Source organism: Protopterus annectens, chromosome 8.part1 (genome assembly GCF_019279795.1).
Source record: "Protopterus annectens isolate FY-2018-M chromosome 8.part1, PAN1.0, whole genome shotgun sequence".
In the NCBI taxonomy this organism is placed as follows: domain Eukaryota; kingdom Metazoa; phylum Chordata; order Ceratodontiformes; family Protopteridae; genus Protopterus; species Protopterus annectens.
Window position 1 is genome coordinate 350,669,059 of NC_056742.1, and position 21,404 is coordinate 350,690,462.

Below are 21,404 nucleotides of genomic sequence, written 5' to 3' on the forward strand. Positions count from 1 at the left end.
TGCGGGTGATGCAGAGAGCACTTCTAGCGAACATAAAAGATTGAAACAATACTAATTTCATGAACTTTAATTGTACTTTGACTTAGGAATGGGATCCATTCCTGTCATGGTATTAGAATCCAAAAGACTTGTCGAAATTAAAAAGTGAAATACCACATTCATTCCACAGTTTATGGCACTATAAGATTCATTCAGGGAAAATTTCAAGGCAGTGCAGCTTCAGTAGGAGTTATAAAACTACAATAACAGGACTAGTGCCACTCCAAAAACCAACATAGAAGTTTTAACTCGAAGGGCCATACAATCCAGGCTGACCAAACTGCCAGAGTCAGCTGACTTAAATGAATCTGCAGGTCATGTCATCGCATATAGGTGGCAATATTACACTGCATTATATATGCTTAGCTTCGATATTGCATTGCATTATATATGCTTAGCTTCGATATTGCATTGCATTATATATGCTTAGCTTCGATATTACACTGCATTATATATGCTTAGCTTCAATATTACCTTGCATTATATATGCTTAGCTTCAATATTACATTGCGTTATATGCGCTTAGCTTTAAGACTGAAGGAGACAGGTGCCCAGACAATGTACATGGACAGTACATGCAATCCATGGAACTACATGAGAAAATAGGTTAATATACACCAAAACAAGAGTGTAGTATCTTTAAGTAATCCCAGAGTGATCTCAGGTACAGAGATCCCAGAGTAATGAACATATGAGCAGCAAAGGCACCAGGTGTTATCTGTGGGGTGTAGTTCTCCATGTTTAGGGGGTAAAGGGCCGCCATACAAAAACATCGCAAAGTATACCATTATAGAGTTTCAAAATTCACTGTTATTCTAACTGAGGCACAGTTTGTTTTTCAAAATGTCAGAATTCATAATAAAGGGTCTTGTACACTTCTGAAAGTGAGCCAAGGTGACATCAACCCTTTCTAGCCTAACCTTTAAATGCATTTAACATTCTACAACCCTGCCATTTCTACCTTACTCCTCACCCTTTCATCATCTGTTGCATGCCCTTCAAAATGTCTCTGTGAATTCCCTCTTCACCAGTAATCTAATCCACGAGTCCCAGAACATCCTTGTGAAGAAGCATTTCCAAAGATGCAGGGAGTACTTAGTTCTTATGATAAAAGTAGAGCACAACACCACAACAGTTTTCTAATAAACACTCGTAGTAGATAAAAAGACTTTTTAATAAGATAACTGGTAAGCGCTTTCATGATGCAAGGATCACTTCTTCAGACCATACATTCAAACAAAATCAGATCTAAATTTAAAACTCCATTAATTAAGCACCGGCCAGTAAGAAACACTCCAATAATTACAATGAAAAATGAATTAAAGGCGCATGACATATATAGGGAAGTCATTTAAACAGCCTTCTATCCTTTAACACTGGTTTAAGTGGGACTGTTTCATTCAGTCCAGCCCCTTTATGTACTGACAGCTGTAAAATCCACCTAAGCTCTTTTCCTTCAGTTTTATTTGTTAAAGCACCCATTCTTAAACTTTCAAAAATCACTTCTATAACCATAAATTTAAACTAGTGAGTTTCTCCCTTAGTCAGGATGTGCTTCGTTATAGCACTGTAACTATGACCTTTACAAGCACATTAGTAATGGTCTCTCACTCTTAAGTTTTCGATTAGTTTTCCCTATATAAAATTTTGGACAAGAAACACATTGTGCTAAATAAACAAGATTTTTGGTATTACAGTTAGTCTTGACATTAAAAGTATATTCTTTACCATTATCAGGATGAACAAATTTATTGGACGTGTCAATATATTTGCAATATAAGCACTTGCCACAAGTAGACGTACCAAATTCATCATGACTATTATTACCTAAAAATACTTTATTTCTGGGATAGCAAAGCTGCCTTTTTAATGACTTTTTTAATTTTTATAAATGAAATTAGGTGCAGGTCCTATAATATCACATAGTGAAGGGTCAGAGGTTAAAATGCTCCAATTATCTTTAACAATTTCCTTGATTTTAGCAAGGTCTATACTATAAGTCATACAATAAGAGACATTGCTAGAACATCTATTTAAATTACCTCTAGAATTTTTAACTGTAGGCCTATGAGAAAAGAAAGGTTGACCACAACTTTGTCTATCTGCCCTGGCCATATTACTTGCTTTGTTGATTTCACAAGGTTTATATCCACATTCTATAAACTCTCAACTTGTAGACTGTAGGGTCATTTTAAAATCACTGTCCAGATCATGGAGTCGAGAGACCCTTGGAAGTTGACCTCTGACCACATTACCAAAAATGTGTTGTGGGTGCATACTACTTCGCTCAAGGAAGCTGTCATGCTGGTGTGCTCTACTTTTATCATTTCTTCAGTTTATTTGTGGTGCAGCAAAACTTTGTAGTCAGCCTGAGTCATTTTTGTTTAATAGTTCCTATGATATGCTGTCTGTGCCCCTTCCCCACTTTGTCCATCCTATTCAAAATGATCCCCTTCCATCTTATTGACATTGTCTTGTGCACCCATATCATGACCTGACATCTTTCTGACTGCTAGTTTAAGGAGCTGTAGCTCCTATGACCTCTGGTCACAACCTTTTCCTGTCAATCCCACATACATTTCTGGTGGCTTTTCTCTGAATGCCTTTCAGCAGTGTGACAATTATTTCCATGCATGGCCTCTACAGCTGCACAAATCCAAATTCACTCTGTCACAAGTTCTCTCTATTCCAAAGCTAAAATTCACAACTCATGAAACTGCATAAATGCATATGCTTTATGGTGCAGGTTAATCATATAGCAGCAGGTCTATGTGAATGTCCATGTAATTATAACATAATTTCATAATATTTGGAAATTTGTGTTTTACTTCTTTATTTTACTTGAGTACAATGATGTTATTTTTAATGATACTTTGATATACTTTTTGTACATTGCTGCAGTTACAGCTTTTCTCCCCAAGCCTCTGCTGGAAAGGGATTCCTACCCATTTGGACTTGCCTAGTAAAGAAATGCAAAATAAAATAAATACACAGATTATGGTTTGATTATCAGTATACTACCGTATAATCAATGTATATGTAACGTCTCTATACTGTTGCTGCCAATTGTTGGCTCCTGTCATGGATGAAAAAAATATCTGGACCAGCCCACTTACCTGTATAACAAAACTGAAGAAACAAACAGTGTGGACTGACCAAGGCACTGTAGACTGGAACAGTTAATCCCTTACTTCTGGCATATATCCCCCCTCCAAGGATACATCCCATTTTTTTGTGAGCTGCTGCTAGTACACCATCTGTCTGCTACCAGCATCCCCTCACTCTGCCGTCAGAGGTTCATTCGACATGTGAGCAACATCCATCCCTAGATCCTTTGCTTCCACTGTTGTCAACAGTTCCACTTCACTTCATGGATGTTGTGTCCATATGCAGTACTTTGTACTTGTTTGTAATAAACTTTAACTGTCACCATGCTGCCAACTTGGTCAGATTTCCACATCCTTCCTCAGACTCCTCTTCATCTTCTACTGTTAGACTTATTTTTGTGTCATCAATGAAAAGGTTTATTCTGTTCTCCATTCCATCAGATATATCTATGTATATCCTACCTTCTTGTCAGAAACTTCAAAGTAAAAAAGTGAAAAGCCTTTTTCCTCAGAGTGCACAGTTGATGATGAGTGCCGAAAAACTAAGCAGAGAAAGCTGCTTATGGTGAAGTGCAATGGAATGCCAGTCACTATGATGGATTGAGGCTTTCTATCTAAGGAGCAGAGATTACCACTATGGCACTTGGTACCTTCTATTCAAGGAGACAGAATGACAATGAAAGGGTGCTATAACATGGTAACAGACCTCCTAGAAAGGTATTAATGGGTTAAGGAAAATTTTCATCTTTTCTGTAACCTTGTAAAAACAAGGACTGCGTTTGTGACTAGTGGGATTTGCCAACAGTCTTTGGTTAAATGAAAAATAAACAGAAACCTAGACTAGTCCAGTTTCTCAAGTAGTGTTCAGACATAGTTTAGATCCACTGTTAGCTTTCTGAAGTCAGTATAAAATCTTCCAGTCCCTTCAGCCTTGGGCAGCAGTATAATGGGGACTCCTCCATTCAGTCTGGGACTCTTGTACAAAAGAACTTTAAGTATCATTTGCACTTCATCCCTAACTGCTTGGAGCTGGTTCTGGCTTCTGATACAGTTTTAACTATACTTTCTCAGCAGGTGCAGGTACGATGCTGTACTGAATTAAACAGGTTTTATCAGATCACTATTGAAAATATGCCCCATTTTTTGTCTATAAATTCATTTACTTCCCATTTCTGAGACATGGATAGTATCTCCCCATACTTTGATTTCCAGACATCATGTGTGAACCTTAACATTCTTGCAAAAAAAATACTTTAGCAAGTTTCTCTCTCTGTGAGTTCAGAACATTTACGGGCTGTTGACTACTATTTCTTCCTTTTTCCCCAGTTATCTCACTTTATAACTCACTTCACTTACTTGTTACATGAAAAAGTCCTTGCCATTTTGCAAGGAACTTGTTTTCTGCAGTGGGTACTAATACAACTACTCTGCTCCCTGCACTGAACACACTCAGGCAAACATTTCTGTTACATGTTCCATGCTGTGCCTTCCCCATATGCTGTCTCACTATAGGCATCAACAGTTCATAGCTTTTCTTGCAAATCAAAGACATGTCCTGCTACACTGTTAAAGGGGGTATTTTCTTCCTTCCATGCTTATTCTACTGTATCTTGCAAGCCTTGGGGATATCCACAACACAACTCAAATGTTGTGAATCCAAGTGAGGCTGGGGTACTTCTCTTACAATAAAGACAAGATATAGATGCAGTTGGTTCCAGTTTTTCCTATCTCTACAGCCTTTTGTAACCCACAGCTTAAAAGTTTTGTTAAAGCTTTCATCCGATTAAGGGTGAAATTAATATGGACGTTAAAGGAGTCCTTTGGTCAGTAAGAATTTCTTGGGGAATTCCTACACTAGACTAGAACATTAACAGTATTTTCACTGTGGACTTGGTAAGGGTACTGCCTAATGAAATTCTCTTCCATAATTAATAATTAGAGTAAACTCTCAGTTAAACTTTCTGTCCCCCCCTCTGCAGAAACATGCCTTATGTTTTTAGAGTTTTAAAAAGGAAGATAGGAATAAATTCCCTTTCTTTCCAACCTGAGAAGAAGTCAAACTGAACAAATAGTATAGGGTACAGTATTAGTCAGGTCTATTTTTAACAGTAACTTTCAAGCAACCAGAAACTACAGTTATCCAGCACCTACCAATCCCCATGGGTGACGGTTAACTGAGGGTTTACTGTACTAGGATGGCCATTATTCCATTTCACAAATAGATTCATAATGCCCATTGCTATGCATTTAAATGGCACGTCTATAATGGGCAAAGGTTTCTCAGAATTTTTAAAATCCTAAGTTGGATGCAGTCCTTAAGCAGTCACGACAGGCAATGTAAAAGTTCTCTATGTACTTCATAAAACCAAGCCAAAAGAACTTAGCAAAACACTATTTTCCACATCCCCAATGACCACCGAAAATGTGCCTGTGTGCTAATTTCATTACAAGTGTTCTAAAAGGTTTTAATAGCTGCCTCAGTGCCTGTTCCCTCTCCTTTGGTTACTTTATATAGCAGGTAATTAGGGCTGCCTATTGGGCCTGTTCTGTTAATTTAGTTCTTCATCTACTGTATATTTTGCTATCTCTGCTGAGGGTACTGTCCTACCACTGAGCTTTCTTGAAATTGACCTAACTTAGTGGGAAGTCAGCCAAATCAGTAGCTTCGTCATTATCCTGATGTGGAGGCCATGAAACTCTTGAAAACACATTTTCCCCCAGTGGTATTGTTTGTTTCCCTTTTTTTTCCCTCTCAGGGGTTAGTTTTACCTGCCTTTACTTTATGAGTCTTATTTCTCTTTCTAATCTGGTGGAGTGGACAGCCACTTAATCTCTGCAGGTTACAATTTTTTCTTTTCTTTCAGTTTGAGACCATTTGTCCCTTCCTGAGTTTCTGTTCCAATTTCCCTTCGTGTATCTTGACTACAGACTTCTCTCTGCTAGTCTCTGTGTTGACTTCTTTTATCACTTCAGCTTCTGGAGTCTTTTGGTAAAACTCACACTCCCTGTCAGCACCTAAACTGACTTCCTTCAGTATCTGAACATAACTTTTTGACAAGACTCTGAGATTATTCTAACCCTACCACTCAGTAACTATCCTTGACTTGTTTTATGTCTCCCCTCTTTGTTGGAACTATGTACTTCTGGTATATCTACCCTCCCCCCACAAACACACACAACTTCCACAGTTGTTTAAACTGGAGAAATTTTTGGCCAATGATTAAATCTTAAGAAACAATGTGTATCAGGGCTACAGGATGTAAAACTTTACTGATGGGAGTCTACATTTTTACTTGTGTTGCAGGGAATTCCCTTTTGTCTTTGTCTCTCAATCTGTATGAATATGTATATCTATATCTATATCTATATATATATATATATATATATATATATATATATATATATATATATATATATATATATATATATATATATACACACACACACACACACACACACACAGACATACACACACACTCACACCTCACTTTCATTTTCTGCACACTAGTTGGTTTACACTTGCAAATATATTATGTTTTAACTAGAGCAATCATGCTTCTTGAGTCTAACAATTCCAGTAATTCTTTCCCTTTTACTGCAACAGTACATTTTTCTGCCAGTCCAATGGCAGAAAGATTCTGCACTTCTAATACTGAACCATACAGTGTTACCATACTTTAGTGGTATACTCAGAAGGAAAATGTTCAGCAGTTTGCTGATCGGCATTAACATTTTTTTTTACTAACAGCAAATGTACAGTACTTGACTAGATGTCTTTTTGTAGAGCATTTAAAATAAACTTTCTCAGATAAACAGGAAGACAAGAAAATTTAGGTAAAAGCTTCTTAATAGCTGTTTCTATATCAAGTCTGACAAACTTTACTTAGTAACAAACACTCTACAATAACAACTTGTTTTTCAGATGGCTGAATATCAGTGGCATACATACTTTCTTAAGCTACTAGGGAGCACCCTCTTAAATATGTATACAGCAACACATTTACTTGTATTATTTATGTGAAGTTCCAACTACAGTGTTCAAAGCAGTATGCACAACGACTGATCTCTGACAGAAAGCTGGACCCAGTGTAATTATGACTTCCTTAATACAGCACAGATTTCTTCTGTAATCAGATACTCGGCAGAGTGCTTTGAATTGGGAACACAACCCAAGGAAGTAGGGACCTTTTGGGAAAGCCCAATATACAGAAAAACAAAACAAAATACTGTATCTTTTGCTTGTTGAAAACACCAAAAGTAATATGTAGTGTAATCTGTGGAAAACAAAGCAGTCACTGAAGATAGCTTTATGACTCTAAAATCATATTTACTGACTGATAAGCAAAGTTAACAAAGGAAATGCAGTTCATAGGTATGTAACTAGGCTAATGGCCCTGGAGCCTTTACAAGCCTAACCCATAGGATTACCCTGACATCGTGCCACCCAACCTTAGTTCCTAGTGTCTCTGTCGAGTAGAGCCACTGTAGTGATCCCCGGGGTGAATTTTCTATTTCCCATCCCAGATTTCTCTTGAAGAGGGCCAGTGAGGTACTCTGCTTGACATGTGTGGGAAGTCTATTCCATTGCATGGGCAGTCTCTAGGTTATGAACCTGTCCTTCCAGCATGTTCTGTTGATTGTGGTAAGGAAGTTGAGGTCTCTGGAGAGTGTGGTGCAGAGGGCTGGGATTTCTTAAGATGCAGCATTTCTAACAGAGCTGGGTCAGACATGGCTATGTATGTCAAGCAGAGATCGCCTCTAAGTAGGTGATATGAGACAGAGAATAGTTGGGAGTTTTTTTAGTCTGTCCATACAGGACAAGTGTTTAAGGCCTAGGATCCTCTTTGTGAGGTACTTGTGCGGCCTCTCCAGTTGTTGCAGGTGTCTAGTGAGGTACATGCCAAATGGGGCATTGTACTCTATGATTGGCCTAATGAGGGAAGAGTAGAGGAAGACAATGACCTTTCTTCCTGGATGCAAAACCCTTAGTAATGAGATATGCCACACAGAAGGACTTTCTGACCACAGTGGCAACGTGGTGGTCAAAAGAGAGGTTGCTGTCAACCTGTGTTCCCAGATCTCTTATAGCGCTTTCTGTGTTCAGTGGACTACCATCAATGTGGTAATTCAAGGGAACCGGGTTTTCCCCAAAGGGAATGAAGACACATTTTTTGGCCTTGAGCTTAAGGCCATGGTTCTGACACCAGTTGTCGGTCTCATTGAGGTTTTTCTGTAGGATGTCAACATCATTTGGGGAGTTGATAATAGCTTCCAACTTGCAATCATCTGCGAACGTTGTCATCCAGAGTCCCTTCGTGTTGGCCTGGACTTCAGAGAAGTAGATACCAAACAGGAGAGGACCCAGGACCGAACCCTGTGGGACTCCGCCCATGACTGGTCGGCAGTCTGACTTGGAGTCAGCTACTTTCACAATGTGGGTTCTATCTGTGAGCCAGTCTGCAACCCACCTAGTGGTATTGGGGTTGATGCCTTGCTTAGTAAGTTTTTCTATGATTCCTGAGTGGGGAATGGTATCAAAGGCCTTGGCCAGATCAAGGTAGGCTGTATGAACCACCTTACCTTCATCCACAGCTCTGGTGACTGACTCAAAGAAGTCGACCAAGTTGAGCAGGCATGCTCTACCCTTCACAAAACCAAACTGTGTAGGATCCAGAGTTTGGAGATTCCCTATATCCTTGTTTATTAGGTCCATGATGATGCATTCCATAGCTTTGCATATCAGACTCGTCAGGCTAATGGGGCGATAGTTCCCGGGGTCTGTAGTCGATCCTCCTTTGTGGAGAGGGATGACTGTAGCAGTGCACCATTCGGTAGGGACAAAGCCTGAGGTGAGGCTGTAATTGAACAGGGCACACAGGTGAGGTGCCAGTTCACTCTGTAGTTCATGTAGACCACAACCAGGGATACTATCACATCCCATAGAAGCTGTATTATTGGCATTGGACAGTGCTGTTTTAACCTGTGCAGCAGTAATACTAGGTGCCTGGCAATCTACTGGTATTGTGATTGGTCCTTTGGGGGGAGGGGGGGGGAAGAGGTGTAAAGTTAGCACTGAATCTGTCCACCAGTATATCTGCGATATCTGTTGGGTCGGTATAGGAGGTACCATTGTGCAGTAGCTCAGAGCAAATCTGGGTATTGCCATGGAGGTTCATTACATAACTACAGAAGGCCTTGTGGTTGTCTTTACTATCTGCTGCAATTCTGTTTTCATAGCTAGATTTAGAGGATTTGATGAGGGATCGCAACCTTTTGTTGAGGCTGATAAGGGAGTTTTTCCAGTACTGGGACTTCACCTTATTCCGCATCAGTTTCCTCCTTCTGTTGCAGAGTTTTTTTATGATGGGAGACCACCAGACTGGCTTCCTTTTTTTTGAGGAGAGCATCTTAGTTCTACTGGGTATGGTGAGATCCATGCATTTGTGTACGTGTTCGTACAGTACATTGGTGTATGATTTGGCGGTCATGCAACTATTCTCCATTTGCATGGGTGCCGTGAACTTAGCCACCTCTGTTTTTAGGAGCCCAAAGTTAGCTTTGGAGAAGTTTTTCATGGTGGTTACCTTTGTTGGGGGGTGGGGGTGGGAGGGATGTTTATTTCCAAGGTGATTAGCTTGTGATCAGATCTAACCAGGGAGGAGTTGACTACTGGTGTAGAGCAGCGGTCGCCCATGTTAGTAATGACCAGGTCAAGGATGTTGCTACCTCTAGTGGGGGTAAGAATGAGCTGGTCCAGGACATTGGAATTAATGAATTACAGAAAGCGTTGGGCAGTTATTATCAAAGTCCAGCATTAGTAAATTCAACTTTCAATAAGTTTTTCATTGTAAAGCAAAGTTCTATACCTATATTCTATGAAAGTGCGCTCAATCCCAGTTCTGTGTTTGTGGCTGTATTCTGTTTTATTTATTAAACTATTTTTCGCTGTTTCCTGAGGAGTGGAACTGCAATTTTTGAAGTATTGCCTCGGTGCATTTGGTTGTGCTTTTCATTCATGTAAGCACAATTGTTGGTGTATACTTGTGGAACTGGTCGGAGGGCACCCCCTTTATGGTAAAGCCAGCGGATGTTTTGATTTTTTTGATTTTTTTGGTAAAGTTCTATACCTAACGCAGAACATGCAGTGTTCCTTTCTAGACAAGAATTTGGCAGAGTAGTTGTCCAAAGAAAATAGTAGTTATGGAGGCCTCTAGATAGCAGAGTCTCTCTCCTCTTAATTCAGACAACACACAACAGCAAAACAGCTTCATTTTTTACCCAGGCAGTAATAAATTCAGCTGTTTTCTCCCACCAAGGGTCAGATGCCTTCCTTCATAAGGATACCATCCAGACTACCTTCCTTTTGCTATATATAACTCCCACTAGTATCCTTTCCTGACCCTCCTTACAGCCAAAGGTCACAAATCTGCTGTGTGTTGTACACTATGATGTTGCTTTTCAAATATTCCTAAATGCAAGTTTCCCTCATCAGCTTTAACATCCTTGCTGGCTCCCTTAATGAAATGTAGAGACTCAAATTGCCAAGTCTAAAAAGTCTGGAAAAAAAAAAAACAGAAGAGCAAATATTGAGCATTGCTCTTCTCCTTTAAACATGTTTCTTGCAGGGAGAAAGCCCCCCCCCCCATGTACCCCACCACGTGTAGGAGCTAAGCTCTCCCACATCCCCTGAGCTTCAATGTCATCATACCTAGAAAAAAAGGAATACTCTGATAAATGGTAATCTTGGACTTAATATATGTCAGCCCAGATTTTCGGTCACTTGGTCTCTATATTCAGTTGCTATCCTTGTTTGTTTTTGGGTTAATCTACTTACAGGGACCATTCATCAGAATGTTGCAATAGCTCCCTTTCTGTTTCTACATACATATGTGTAAGCATACTTGAATTTAAAAAATAAAACAAAATCTGAAAGTGTAATTTGGAACGCCTCACAGTGAGTCTAAAAGAGCTTTCAAGAGATTTCATCTTAATCAAGGACTCCTTCACAGTACTGTGCAAGAAAACAGATCTAGACCTCTTCAGTAGGTTGGGCTTTGGGCAACTGAAGTGGATTTACATTTCTGTGTATCCGTGCATATACACACATATACCCATTGAAATGCAATACTTTATGGACACATTTAATACATTTATAAATGTGTATATATATATATATATATATATATATATATATATATATATATATATATACACACACACACACACACACACACACACACACACACATACATACACACAAACGGAGATAGGCAGAGACCTTTTTGGAGGGAGTGGGGTGGGTTGCAATACAAGAAGCATACCAAACCCACAATTAAATGGTAAATGGGAATCTTACAATATAATCTAAAAGGTACTTGTACACAATTTAATTTCTAATCAAGGAGTTATTTAGAATGGTGTTGCCATAATATACAAACTAAACATTGGTAGATGCATGTTACTGTATATACACGATACGTAACTGTAGAAACATACGACACTATATGTATTCAATATTGTGTGTGTGTGTGTATATATAAAACAAATGAAACACAGTACCAATTGTCAAATAGAAAAATATTTAATGTAAAGGCCAAAACACAGCAAACAAACCAGGTTTCATTCTAACTAGGTGGAACTTCCTCATTGCTAACATCTTACAAGTCAACTCATATTTAAAGAAACACAAGCAAGAAAATAATAAAAATTATATACAATCAGTTTCTTAATGAAATCACAATAAACTTCATATTGGGTAGAAAATCACCAATAATCACCATTTTAACATTCAAACACATTATCTACACGAGTATATAAAAGCCCTTATGTGTGAAAAATTGTCAAAATATAGTGTAACCAAGTCAGTGTTGAAAACAAAGAAATACAGCTTCTAAGTGGACCAATTATATCTTTACAAGGTATAGTATTTTGACCATTTTTTCACATGTAAACTGGTTTTACAAACTAATGTGTTTATGTATTTGCATTTTAAAATCGGGATTATTATCTATGCAATATGAAGTTTGTTTAATGAACAACATGTATAAGATAATTATTTTCCATTTTCTGCTTGGGTTCCTTTAAATATGTGTTGCTGTTTTAAGATGTCAGCAATGAGGAAGTTCCACCTAGTTAGAATGAAACTTTGCTTGCTTGGGGTTTGGCATTCACATTAAATATTTTTCTGTCTATTTGACAGTTGTGGCTCCATTTCTTTTGTTTTTATATAGTTTACACATGCACCTTCTCTGATAGCACCATGCACTTTTGTTGTTTGATACGTCTGTGTGTATATACACATTTATATATTTTATATATATTACATTCTCTCACACATACACAATGTCTCTCTCTGTATTTTCCAATAATCTGCTTAGTTCATTTCAGACCTACATGACAGCTATTGCCTATTCTGGCACTTAACAAGCACAAATTAGGGAAAGTAATCCTGGTTGGGGTACCAAACCATCTCAGAATGCACACTCACTCACAAAAGTCATGAACACCAATGGGAATATGGAGAATAATAATAATAATAATTATACCAATAATAATAACAATGTGTTAATCAGGTAGGCCCAATGGACACGTTTCTTTTTCAGGGGTGACTTATTATGGCAAGTCTTTGGGAGGAAGTTGGAGCACTCAGTAAAAATGCAGACAGACACAGGAAGAACATGCCTTTGCAAGATATGTGAACCAAGACCTGTGAGACAGGAATACTACATTCTCTGTCTCTGTACTATCCACATATCCAAGACACAGACCATTCAATGTACATATCCAAGACACAGACCATTCAATGTACATATCCAAGACACAGACAATTCAATGTACATATTCAAGACACAGACCATTCAATGTACATATCCAAGACACGGACAATTCAATGTACATATCCAAGACACAGACCATTCAATGTAGCCGATCAACCAGTATACTTTAGGTAAGTGGAAAAAAATGGGGTATCTGAAGGAAACTCACAGCAACATAGGGAAGATATGCTAAGTCCAAACAGACACTGACCAATGGTTAAGATCAAAAGCCCAACCCTGGAGCTGCTGGAGTGATTTTACAATTAAAATATTGTGTCACCTCCAGTTATTGCTCTGTGTAGTGCAATTCTGGTGTAATACAAATATTCCTATGATATTTTCTGAAAATGTGTAACTAAGATTTTTTTTTGGTTTGTTTTACTTCAGTCCAAAGATAAAAGTATTCATTACCCAAGAGAAGTTCTGCTTAAATTTTCATGCAACCTCTCTTCTTCACTTACTTTTTTGTCCACCACAAGGTTAGTTTCAATGAATTCCCCAGCCAGCTATGGGGTGCTGATGAATTCAAATAAAACTGCTGCTGCTGCTCTCAATTTGTGTCAATTATACTTGGAGGATGTAAACAGCCCTAGTCCTTAACTGATATTTATATACACTTTGCATGGTGATTTACTTGCACAATTATGAACAGTTTGTGTGTGTAGTAAATTCAGCGCCTGCATTTTTTTACATCATTTTACTCGGTGCATTAAACAAGCAAAGGAAAATAGCAAGCAGTCAGAAATCTACATACTGACCTCAGAATTTGCTCTGGGCAGGCAGAAATTTTTTTCATGAACTTGAGAAATGTTCTATCGCCATGTTTTGTAAATGTCTTTTCATATTTTTCTTCATTACCTTCTGACACACAGCTGCAAAAATAAAACAAGGATTCTATTATTATATGTCTACACTATATAACACATCAAAATGCTATTCTTTTAAATGATTTATAACTGTCACCTTGAAGGTACAGATGCAGAGTAGCCACCTCTGCTTCTGACAGCCTGGACTCAGAACAGCCCCAGTAAATGGAAGGGCTGGCTAGGATGGAGTGGAAACAGGTGATTCCTTGTTCCAGTGGGAGAAGCCGAGGACTGCGTTACTGCAGAATCCTCACTGCCTTAAATGGAAGCAGCACAGTATACAGTAAAATACTGTGTTCCGACACATATAATGATGCTAAGGTTCATCACTACAAATTGCGCTATAGGAGTTAAGGAGCTTGACCAGTCACCTGCAAGGATGGCAAACAGCTTAGCATGCAGGGAAACTGGCAAGGTTTACAAGCCTAATTTCCTAAGGAATTTGGGGGAGGGGATGCCTGCCAAACATAATGTGCCAGACAGACTAAAAGGAGGTACAAGATTTCCCAGGGTGGCAGTTATAGATATATATATATATATATATATATATATATATATATATATATATAGTTATTGTTCTTTTTTTGTTTCAAAATTACTTTAAAGTCATCTGAACATCAAATACCTGTCAAAATGTTTAATTTTTCATTACCATCTTCTTTACCAGTTTTTTTAAAACATGTACTACCCCTTATATGATAAACAGCTTAAGCTATACAGATTGGGGTTGGTATAATAGCTAAGATGTTTACCTCACAGACACAAAATACAAGGTTTGATTCTCTATGTTGGAAAGGAAATTGACTAGGATTAAAACGAGCTACAAGGGCAGCTAGCCTAGCACTTAGCTATTAATCTATAAAGCACACACAAAAAAATGATTATTCACAGCTCAGCCTGATGTGCATTTGTTTGGTCAGAAGTGATGTCAAGTTCTGTGAAAGTTATCTGCCAATTCGAGTATTTTTTTTTCAATCTAACAAGACAATATACTATTTGAATGTTTGTCCTACATCTCTGAATATCCTCCATAAATGCAAATATACCCTCTACGGGGAACAGGTGTTGCCAAGAAATGACTTGCAGGTTCACTCTAATGGACCTAATAATACATTCACCAATCCTTCTCCAAAATTCAAATTTTCATTACCTGCTTACTTCTTCTTCTTTTGGTTTTCCCGGTTAGGAGTCACCACAGCAGATCACCTGCCCGCTCATGATTGGCAGTGGAGTTTTACACTGTTGAGTTGCCAGCCCAGTGCCCAACCTTCCACAGAAGGCACACACTCACACCTAGGGCCAATTTAGAGTGTCCAATCCACATACAGCATGTCTTTGGGATGTGGGAGGAAACTGGAGCACCTGGAGGAAACCCATGTGGCCACAGGGAGGACATGCAGAGTCTGCACAGAAGGCACCCCAGCCGAGGATCGAACTGGAGAACCTCTTGCTGTGAGCTGGCAATGCTAACCAATGCAACTTCCCATATTGCTGCCTGATCCACTCATTAAATTTAATGGCTAGCAGTTTTCATGTCATTACCTCCTCCATCTCTGTAAACTACAGTTACAGTTTGCAAAAATAATATTCCATTTCTGCAACTTTATTCAGACTTACCAGTACAATCGACCCTTCCCAGATACACCAAAACACAATTATCAGTGCTTTGATAAGATGGTCTAGTCAAAATCAAAGTCAAAAAATACTTTATTGTTATTCAGAACTACAAAGCAGTGTAGCTGAATGAAATTAAAATGCTTCATTCTCAATGCAGGAAACAGTTACACATAGACAAAGAAAAATTAATAAAATATCACAGTAGAAATTTATTAAGTAGCGATTAGTAAGTAAGCAGAACAGCAGTGACCCACACCCATCCCAGAACAGGAGACAAGGAATAATATGAAAGTAATATTGTCAAAGTATCATTAAAACAATAGCAGCATATCTATAATTAGACTGAATTATTGCACAGTTTGTATATTGCACTTTACATTCCTTCAATGTGTAGGTGAACTACCTTAGTATTGCATTTGGTTACTGCACATTCATAAAATAAGCCACTTGATAGGCTAGCTATGTAACAGAAGTGGTTCAGTGTTTTGACAGACTCATGGTTCGTTTTTCCCAACAGTTAAGCAGTCTAATGGAGAGCGGAAAGAAACTGGTATTTAGTCTGGTGGTCTTACAATGCTGGCTTTTGTATCTCGTGCCTGAGGAGAGGTGAGTGTACAGACAATTGGAAGGATGCGCTGGATCACTGGAAATCTTTTTGGCCATGTCTATGCACCGGCATTTGTATAGATCTTTCAGAAGTGTAAGGGAGGTGCCAATGACTCTTTCTGCCTCCCTTACAGCTTTCTTGAGAGCCTTCCAATCTTGATTATTACAGCTCCCATACCAGACTGTAATGTTGTTCATCAGGACACTTTCAATGGTGCCCCTATAAAAGGTCTGAAGTATGGAGCTTGCTAATTTTACCTTCCTAAGTTTACTTAGAAAGTGCAAGCATTGCTCAGATTTTTTACTGTTGGATACATGGCCTGACCAGGATAAGTTCTCCATGATATGAACACCCAATAACTTTGTACTCTTGACCCTTTCCAGTGTCATCCCTTTCATCACTAGAGGTTTGTGTGGTACTTGAGATCTATTTCAGTGAACACCTACTTCAGTCGGTTATTTATCAAAGTCTACCTCCTGATTTTGAGACCCACCTTACTGTGTGAACCCAGTGATGGAACCAAGGAAATCATAAAATTATCTCTACTTGTATTCCTCTCATCTGACTTTTGCAGCTTGTAGTCGTTATGGATTGGGTTTCAATGTTTAGTCATTTTTAACTGGATGTCTTGTTGACCACACGGTGGATTTAAAAAGTTTACACACCCTGGTTAAAATGCCAGGTTTTTGTGATATAAAAAATGAGAATACAATAAATAATTTTAAGCCTTTTCCCATCTTTAATGTGACCTAAAACCTGTACAATTCAATTGAAAAACAAATCTGTAAGGGGAAAAAATATAAAAATTAAAACACATACAATAAGTTGGTTGCATAAGTGTGCACACCCTTAAACTAATACTTTGTTGAAGCACCTTTTGATTTAATTACATCATTCAATCTTCTTGGACACACACCTGCCATCAATTAAAGAGACTGATTAACCCCAAATAAAGTTCAGCTGTCCTAGTAGGATTTTCCTGACATTTACTCAGTTGCCTGCTACAGCAAAAACTGCGGTTCACAGACAGCTTACAAAGCATCAAAGGGATCTCATTGTTGAAAGGTATCAGTCAGGAGAAGGGTACAAAAACATTTCCACAACATTAGATATACCATGGAAAACAGTGAAGACAGTCATCAAAAAGTGGAGAAAATATGGGACAACAGTGACGCTGCAAAGAACTGGACATACCTCCAAAATTGATTAAAAGACAAGACGAAAACTGGTCAGGGAGGCTGCCAAGAGACCTACAGCAAGAGTGAAGAACATGCAGGAATTTCTGGCAAGTACTGGTTTGTATACTACATGTGACAACAATCTCCTGTATTCTCCACATGTGTGGGCTATGGGGTACGACTGCACGACGGAAGCCTTTTCTTACACAGAAATCATCCAGGCCTGGCTAAAATTTGCAAAACAATACATTAAGTCTCCAAAAAGCATGTGGGAAAATGCGTTATGGTCTAATGAGACCAAGGTTGAACTTTTTGGCTACAATTCCAAAAGGTATGTTTGGAGCAAAAACAACACTTTCCATCACCAAAAGAACACCATCCCCACGGTGAAGCATGGTGGTGGCAGTATCATGCTTTGTGGTTGCTTTTCTTCAGCTGGAACTAGGGCTTTAGGCAAGGTGGAGGGAATTATGAACACTTCCAAATACCAGTCACTTCTGGCCCAAAACAGTCAGGCATCTGCTAGAAAACTGAAGATGAAGAGGAATTACACCTTTCAACACAACAATGACCCCAAGCATACATCCAAATCAACAAAATAATGGCTTCACCAGAAGAAAAAGTTTTGGAATGGCCCAGACCTAAATCCAACAGAAAATCTGTGAGGTGACCAGAAGAGGGCTGTGCACAAGAGATGCCCTCACAATCTGACAGATTTGGAGCACTTTTACAAGGAAGAGTGGGCAAACATTGCCAAGTCAAGATGTGCCATGCTGATAGACTCCTACCCAAGAAAACTGAATGCTGTACTTAAATCAAAACGTGTTTCAACAAAACATTAATTTAAGGGTGTGCATACTTATGCAGCCAGCTTATTGTACGTTTTTTATTTTTTATATTTTTTCCCCTAACAGATTTGTTTGCTTTTCAATTGAATTGTAGAGGTTATAGGTTATATTAAAGGTGGGAAAAGTTTTGAAATTATTTATTGTGGTCCCATTTTTTTATATCACAAACACCTGGCATTTTAACAGGGGTGTGTAAACCTTTTATATCCACTGTAAATGCATTACTTCTGTGCTAAGGACATTCACATCATTTGTTTCTCCACTAAAAATGTTTTAAAGGCGGCATGAAGAGCTATACAGGCAAAAAAAAAATAGTTTTGTAATCGTAGCATACACCAGAATACCTGGCTATGTATTATGCTTGGGATTTCAGAGTTCACAAGTGTCCTCTTGCTCCTTGCAGCTAATTTATTTTGTTGGTTTATAAAGTCTTAACCTCTGTGCATTTGTGTCTGACTGGTCTACTGTGGACTGCTCCATCCTTCAGGGTACTTTGTTGTTACAATCATGGACTCCAGTACCAAGTAATCCGATGACAATTTTTCACTTCTATTCAGAACACATCAACTATGTTTATAGGGTGTGAAATCAAAGGCACTTTAACAGGCACACCAATAAAGAGCTGTCATCATAAATTAAGTGATGTGATTGACGAGGTCTTAAGATAATGCAACTCGAACTAGGCAGACTGATCTATTGTGTTCTTAACATAATGCCTACCCAAACTGTAAAAGCTTGCCGGCTTTGTGGTACGAAAGGATAAAGTCCTGTGACCCACAACACTCCAGTTTAACTAGCAATCATACTGACTAGCCCTTCCTTAGGGTGGTGGTTAGTTTATAGCAAGTTGGACACCCATGAGAGGCAAGAAATCCAAGAAAGGGCATCAAAACGAGATTAGGGAAAGCACCACCAAGCAGTGATTTTAAATGCTCAGTGGACACTTGGTTTGCATTGAAACATGCACACTAAAGGGGCCTTGCACTGTGGGACATCCATGCATCCCGACTACTGCTCAGTGGCTGCCTAGATGACAGCCCCTTCAGACAAAGTCACCAGGATAAAATGGGAAGCTGATGGTCAGTATGAAATGGCTAGAAAAATCACAAACTATAAAAGCTCACTAAAATCAAAACACAGGAAGTACTTCCAGAAGCTGAATTCAGATGCCCAGGTATCTTCAATAGCATTTCTATCAAATGTATCCTCAGCTACACAAAGAATGTGACACCACTTTGTAAGATATGTACATTAATCAGCTGTAACTTGGTAATTTGGAACATTTAAAACACTATCAATACATGAACCACTACCTCTGTTTGACATGCTATTCATCCTGCCCACCCTCCACATGACACTACATCCACATTCTACCTAAAATTTTCAAAACAAGGATGTTAAGGGCACTTCTAGCATTCGCACTATCAGAAGTCCAGCTCAGTAATATGTATGGCCGATGATCCATGTAGCAGTAGCATTTGTCACATGAAAAATTTCAAAGCCATCGACTTTAACAGCTATACCACAATGCAATGCTCCCTGCTACTCCTCCTGTAGTTGTGGCCAACAAAAAAATATTTAAAAGATGGAAAACTGATAAGGAAACCATGCAGAAGATGCAGGGGGCTGAAGGAAGAAAAGTTACTGAGCATGGACCTGTTCTTACACATCTAGCATTATGATCAGTATCCATTAAACTGTCTTAGTATCAAAGAGGTTGACCCACAGTCACTTGTAAAACAAGGTCCCTAAGCTCTATCTCCATATTATAAAGTACATATTCCTCTTGATAAAGAAGACAGAATGATAATTTCACTGGTTCAGGTTGAATTATATAACTACTTCAGGCATAAAGGAAGAGTTAATCCTCAGCAAAATTTTTTCCTTACAGAATGACAAACAGCATGTTTTAACAGGCAAGGCTTTAACTACAGAAATACTTTTAGCACACAAAATAGCCATCAAAACAAGGTTTTCCCAGAAAGGTATTTTAATTCTGCAGAAGCCTCAGGTTCAAACAGAGACATGCTAAGCTTCTCTAACAAAGTAAACATCCCAAGGATGCACTGGGTTTCTGACCAGAATCCACATGCCATTAAGAAAGACTTTGTACTCCTTAAGGGAAGCCAATGAATGGAGTTCTACCCTAGCATGAAAATTGCCACTACATACACAGACATCCCCTGCAATGTCTGCTCTTTTGACCAAAAAAAAACTGTTAGAAAGAAAAGGAACTCTTTTCCTTTTTTGTCTGAAGACACAGAAGGCGAGAAAAAAACACTGATACGTCCCTTTGCAAATCACAGTAAATCAGACCTGTCAACAGAAATATAAAGGGTCTATATTAGAACATCGAAGTTTCAAAACTTCGAATGTTCTAATATCGACTCCTATTCAGCGAAAGCTGAAAACATCGAACATACAGAACAGCAAATTTTCTTCCTAGGGAAAAAAATTGCTGTTCCAAAACACATACACACAACACAAGCACACCAAACAAACCGCAATCCACACACATACACCTAAAATCTTACACCTAACCCTACACTAAACTATACATACACCACTAACTATCCACTTACCTTAACCCAAACCTAAGCCACCTACCCCGCCCTAACCCTCACGTCCACACAATCATACACTTACCTGACCCGCTCCCTAACCCTAACTCACCTAACCCGCCCCCTAACCCTTACCTCCACACAATCGCACACATACCTAATCCGCGCCCTAACCCTAACTCACCTAACCTGCCCTAACCCTCACGTCCACACAATCGCACACATACCTAACCCGACCCGTAACTTTCCACCACAGCTCTGAAAATACTGAAGTAACAGAAACGGACAACCAAATTCTTTCCCTAGGAAAAAATTAAGTTTTCTGTAGCTTCGATATTTTCAGCTTTCACTGAGTAGGGGTCGATATTAGAACATTCGAAGTTTTGAAACTTCAATGTTCTAATATAGACCCAATATAAACAGGTGACAGGGATGGTTTCTCACTACGCACACTATCCCCGAAAAATGGCAGACTCTTACCATTTTTCTGGAATATTTACTAGCTACTAAATACTCGCCTCTGCTAAGTGAAGACCCTTCACTTGCCCATTCTCCTGACACCAAAAAAAAGCAGATCTCCCAAAGATGGCAATCTCTGCAGCCACAGGGGATGTGGCTATCTAATGGACTTTGGTGGCTGCAAGTTCTACACCAAGAGGACTCGGAGAAAAAAGATGAGCAGTCTGAGGAACAAATGACCACAGCAGAGTCACCCACCAGTGGCTGAGGCAGAATAAGACTTGGCCTAACATCCAAAAAATCCTTA

The 21,404-nt window shown here is 38.8% G+C and overlaps 1 protein-coding gene across 5 annotated transcripts in view; it reads right to left on the reverse strand.

Annotated features, from left to right (window-relative positions):
* PDCD2L (programmed cell death 2 like) overlaps positions 1–21,404 on the reverse strand; it is a 226,769-nt gene that overhangs the window by 85,066 nt on the left and 120,299 nt on the right. For all 5 annotated transcript variants that reach the window (XM_044081924.1, XM_044081925.1, XM_044081923.1 and 2 more), the window contains one exon: positions 13,720–13,833. In XM_044081924.1, the coding sequence (XP_043937859.1) occupies positions 13,720–13,833 (114 nt within the window). The remainder of the gene's footprint in view (positions 1–13,719; positions 13,834–21,404) is intronic.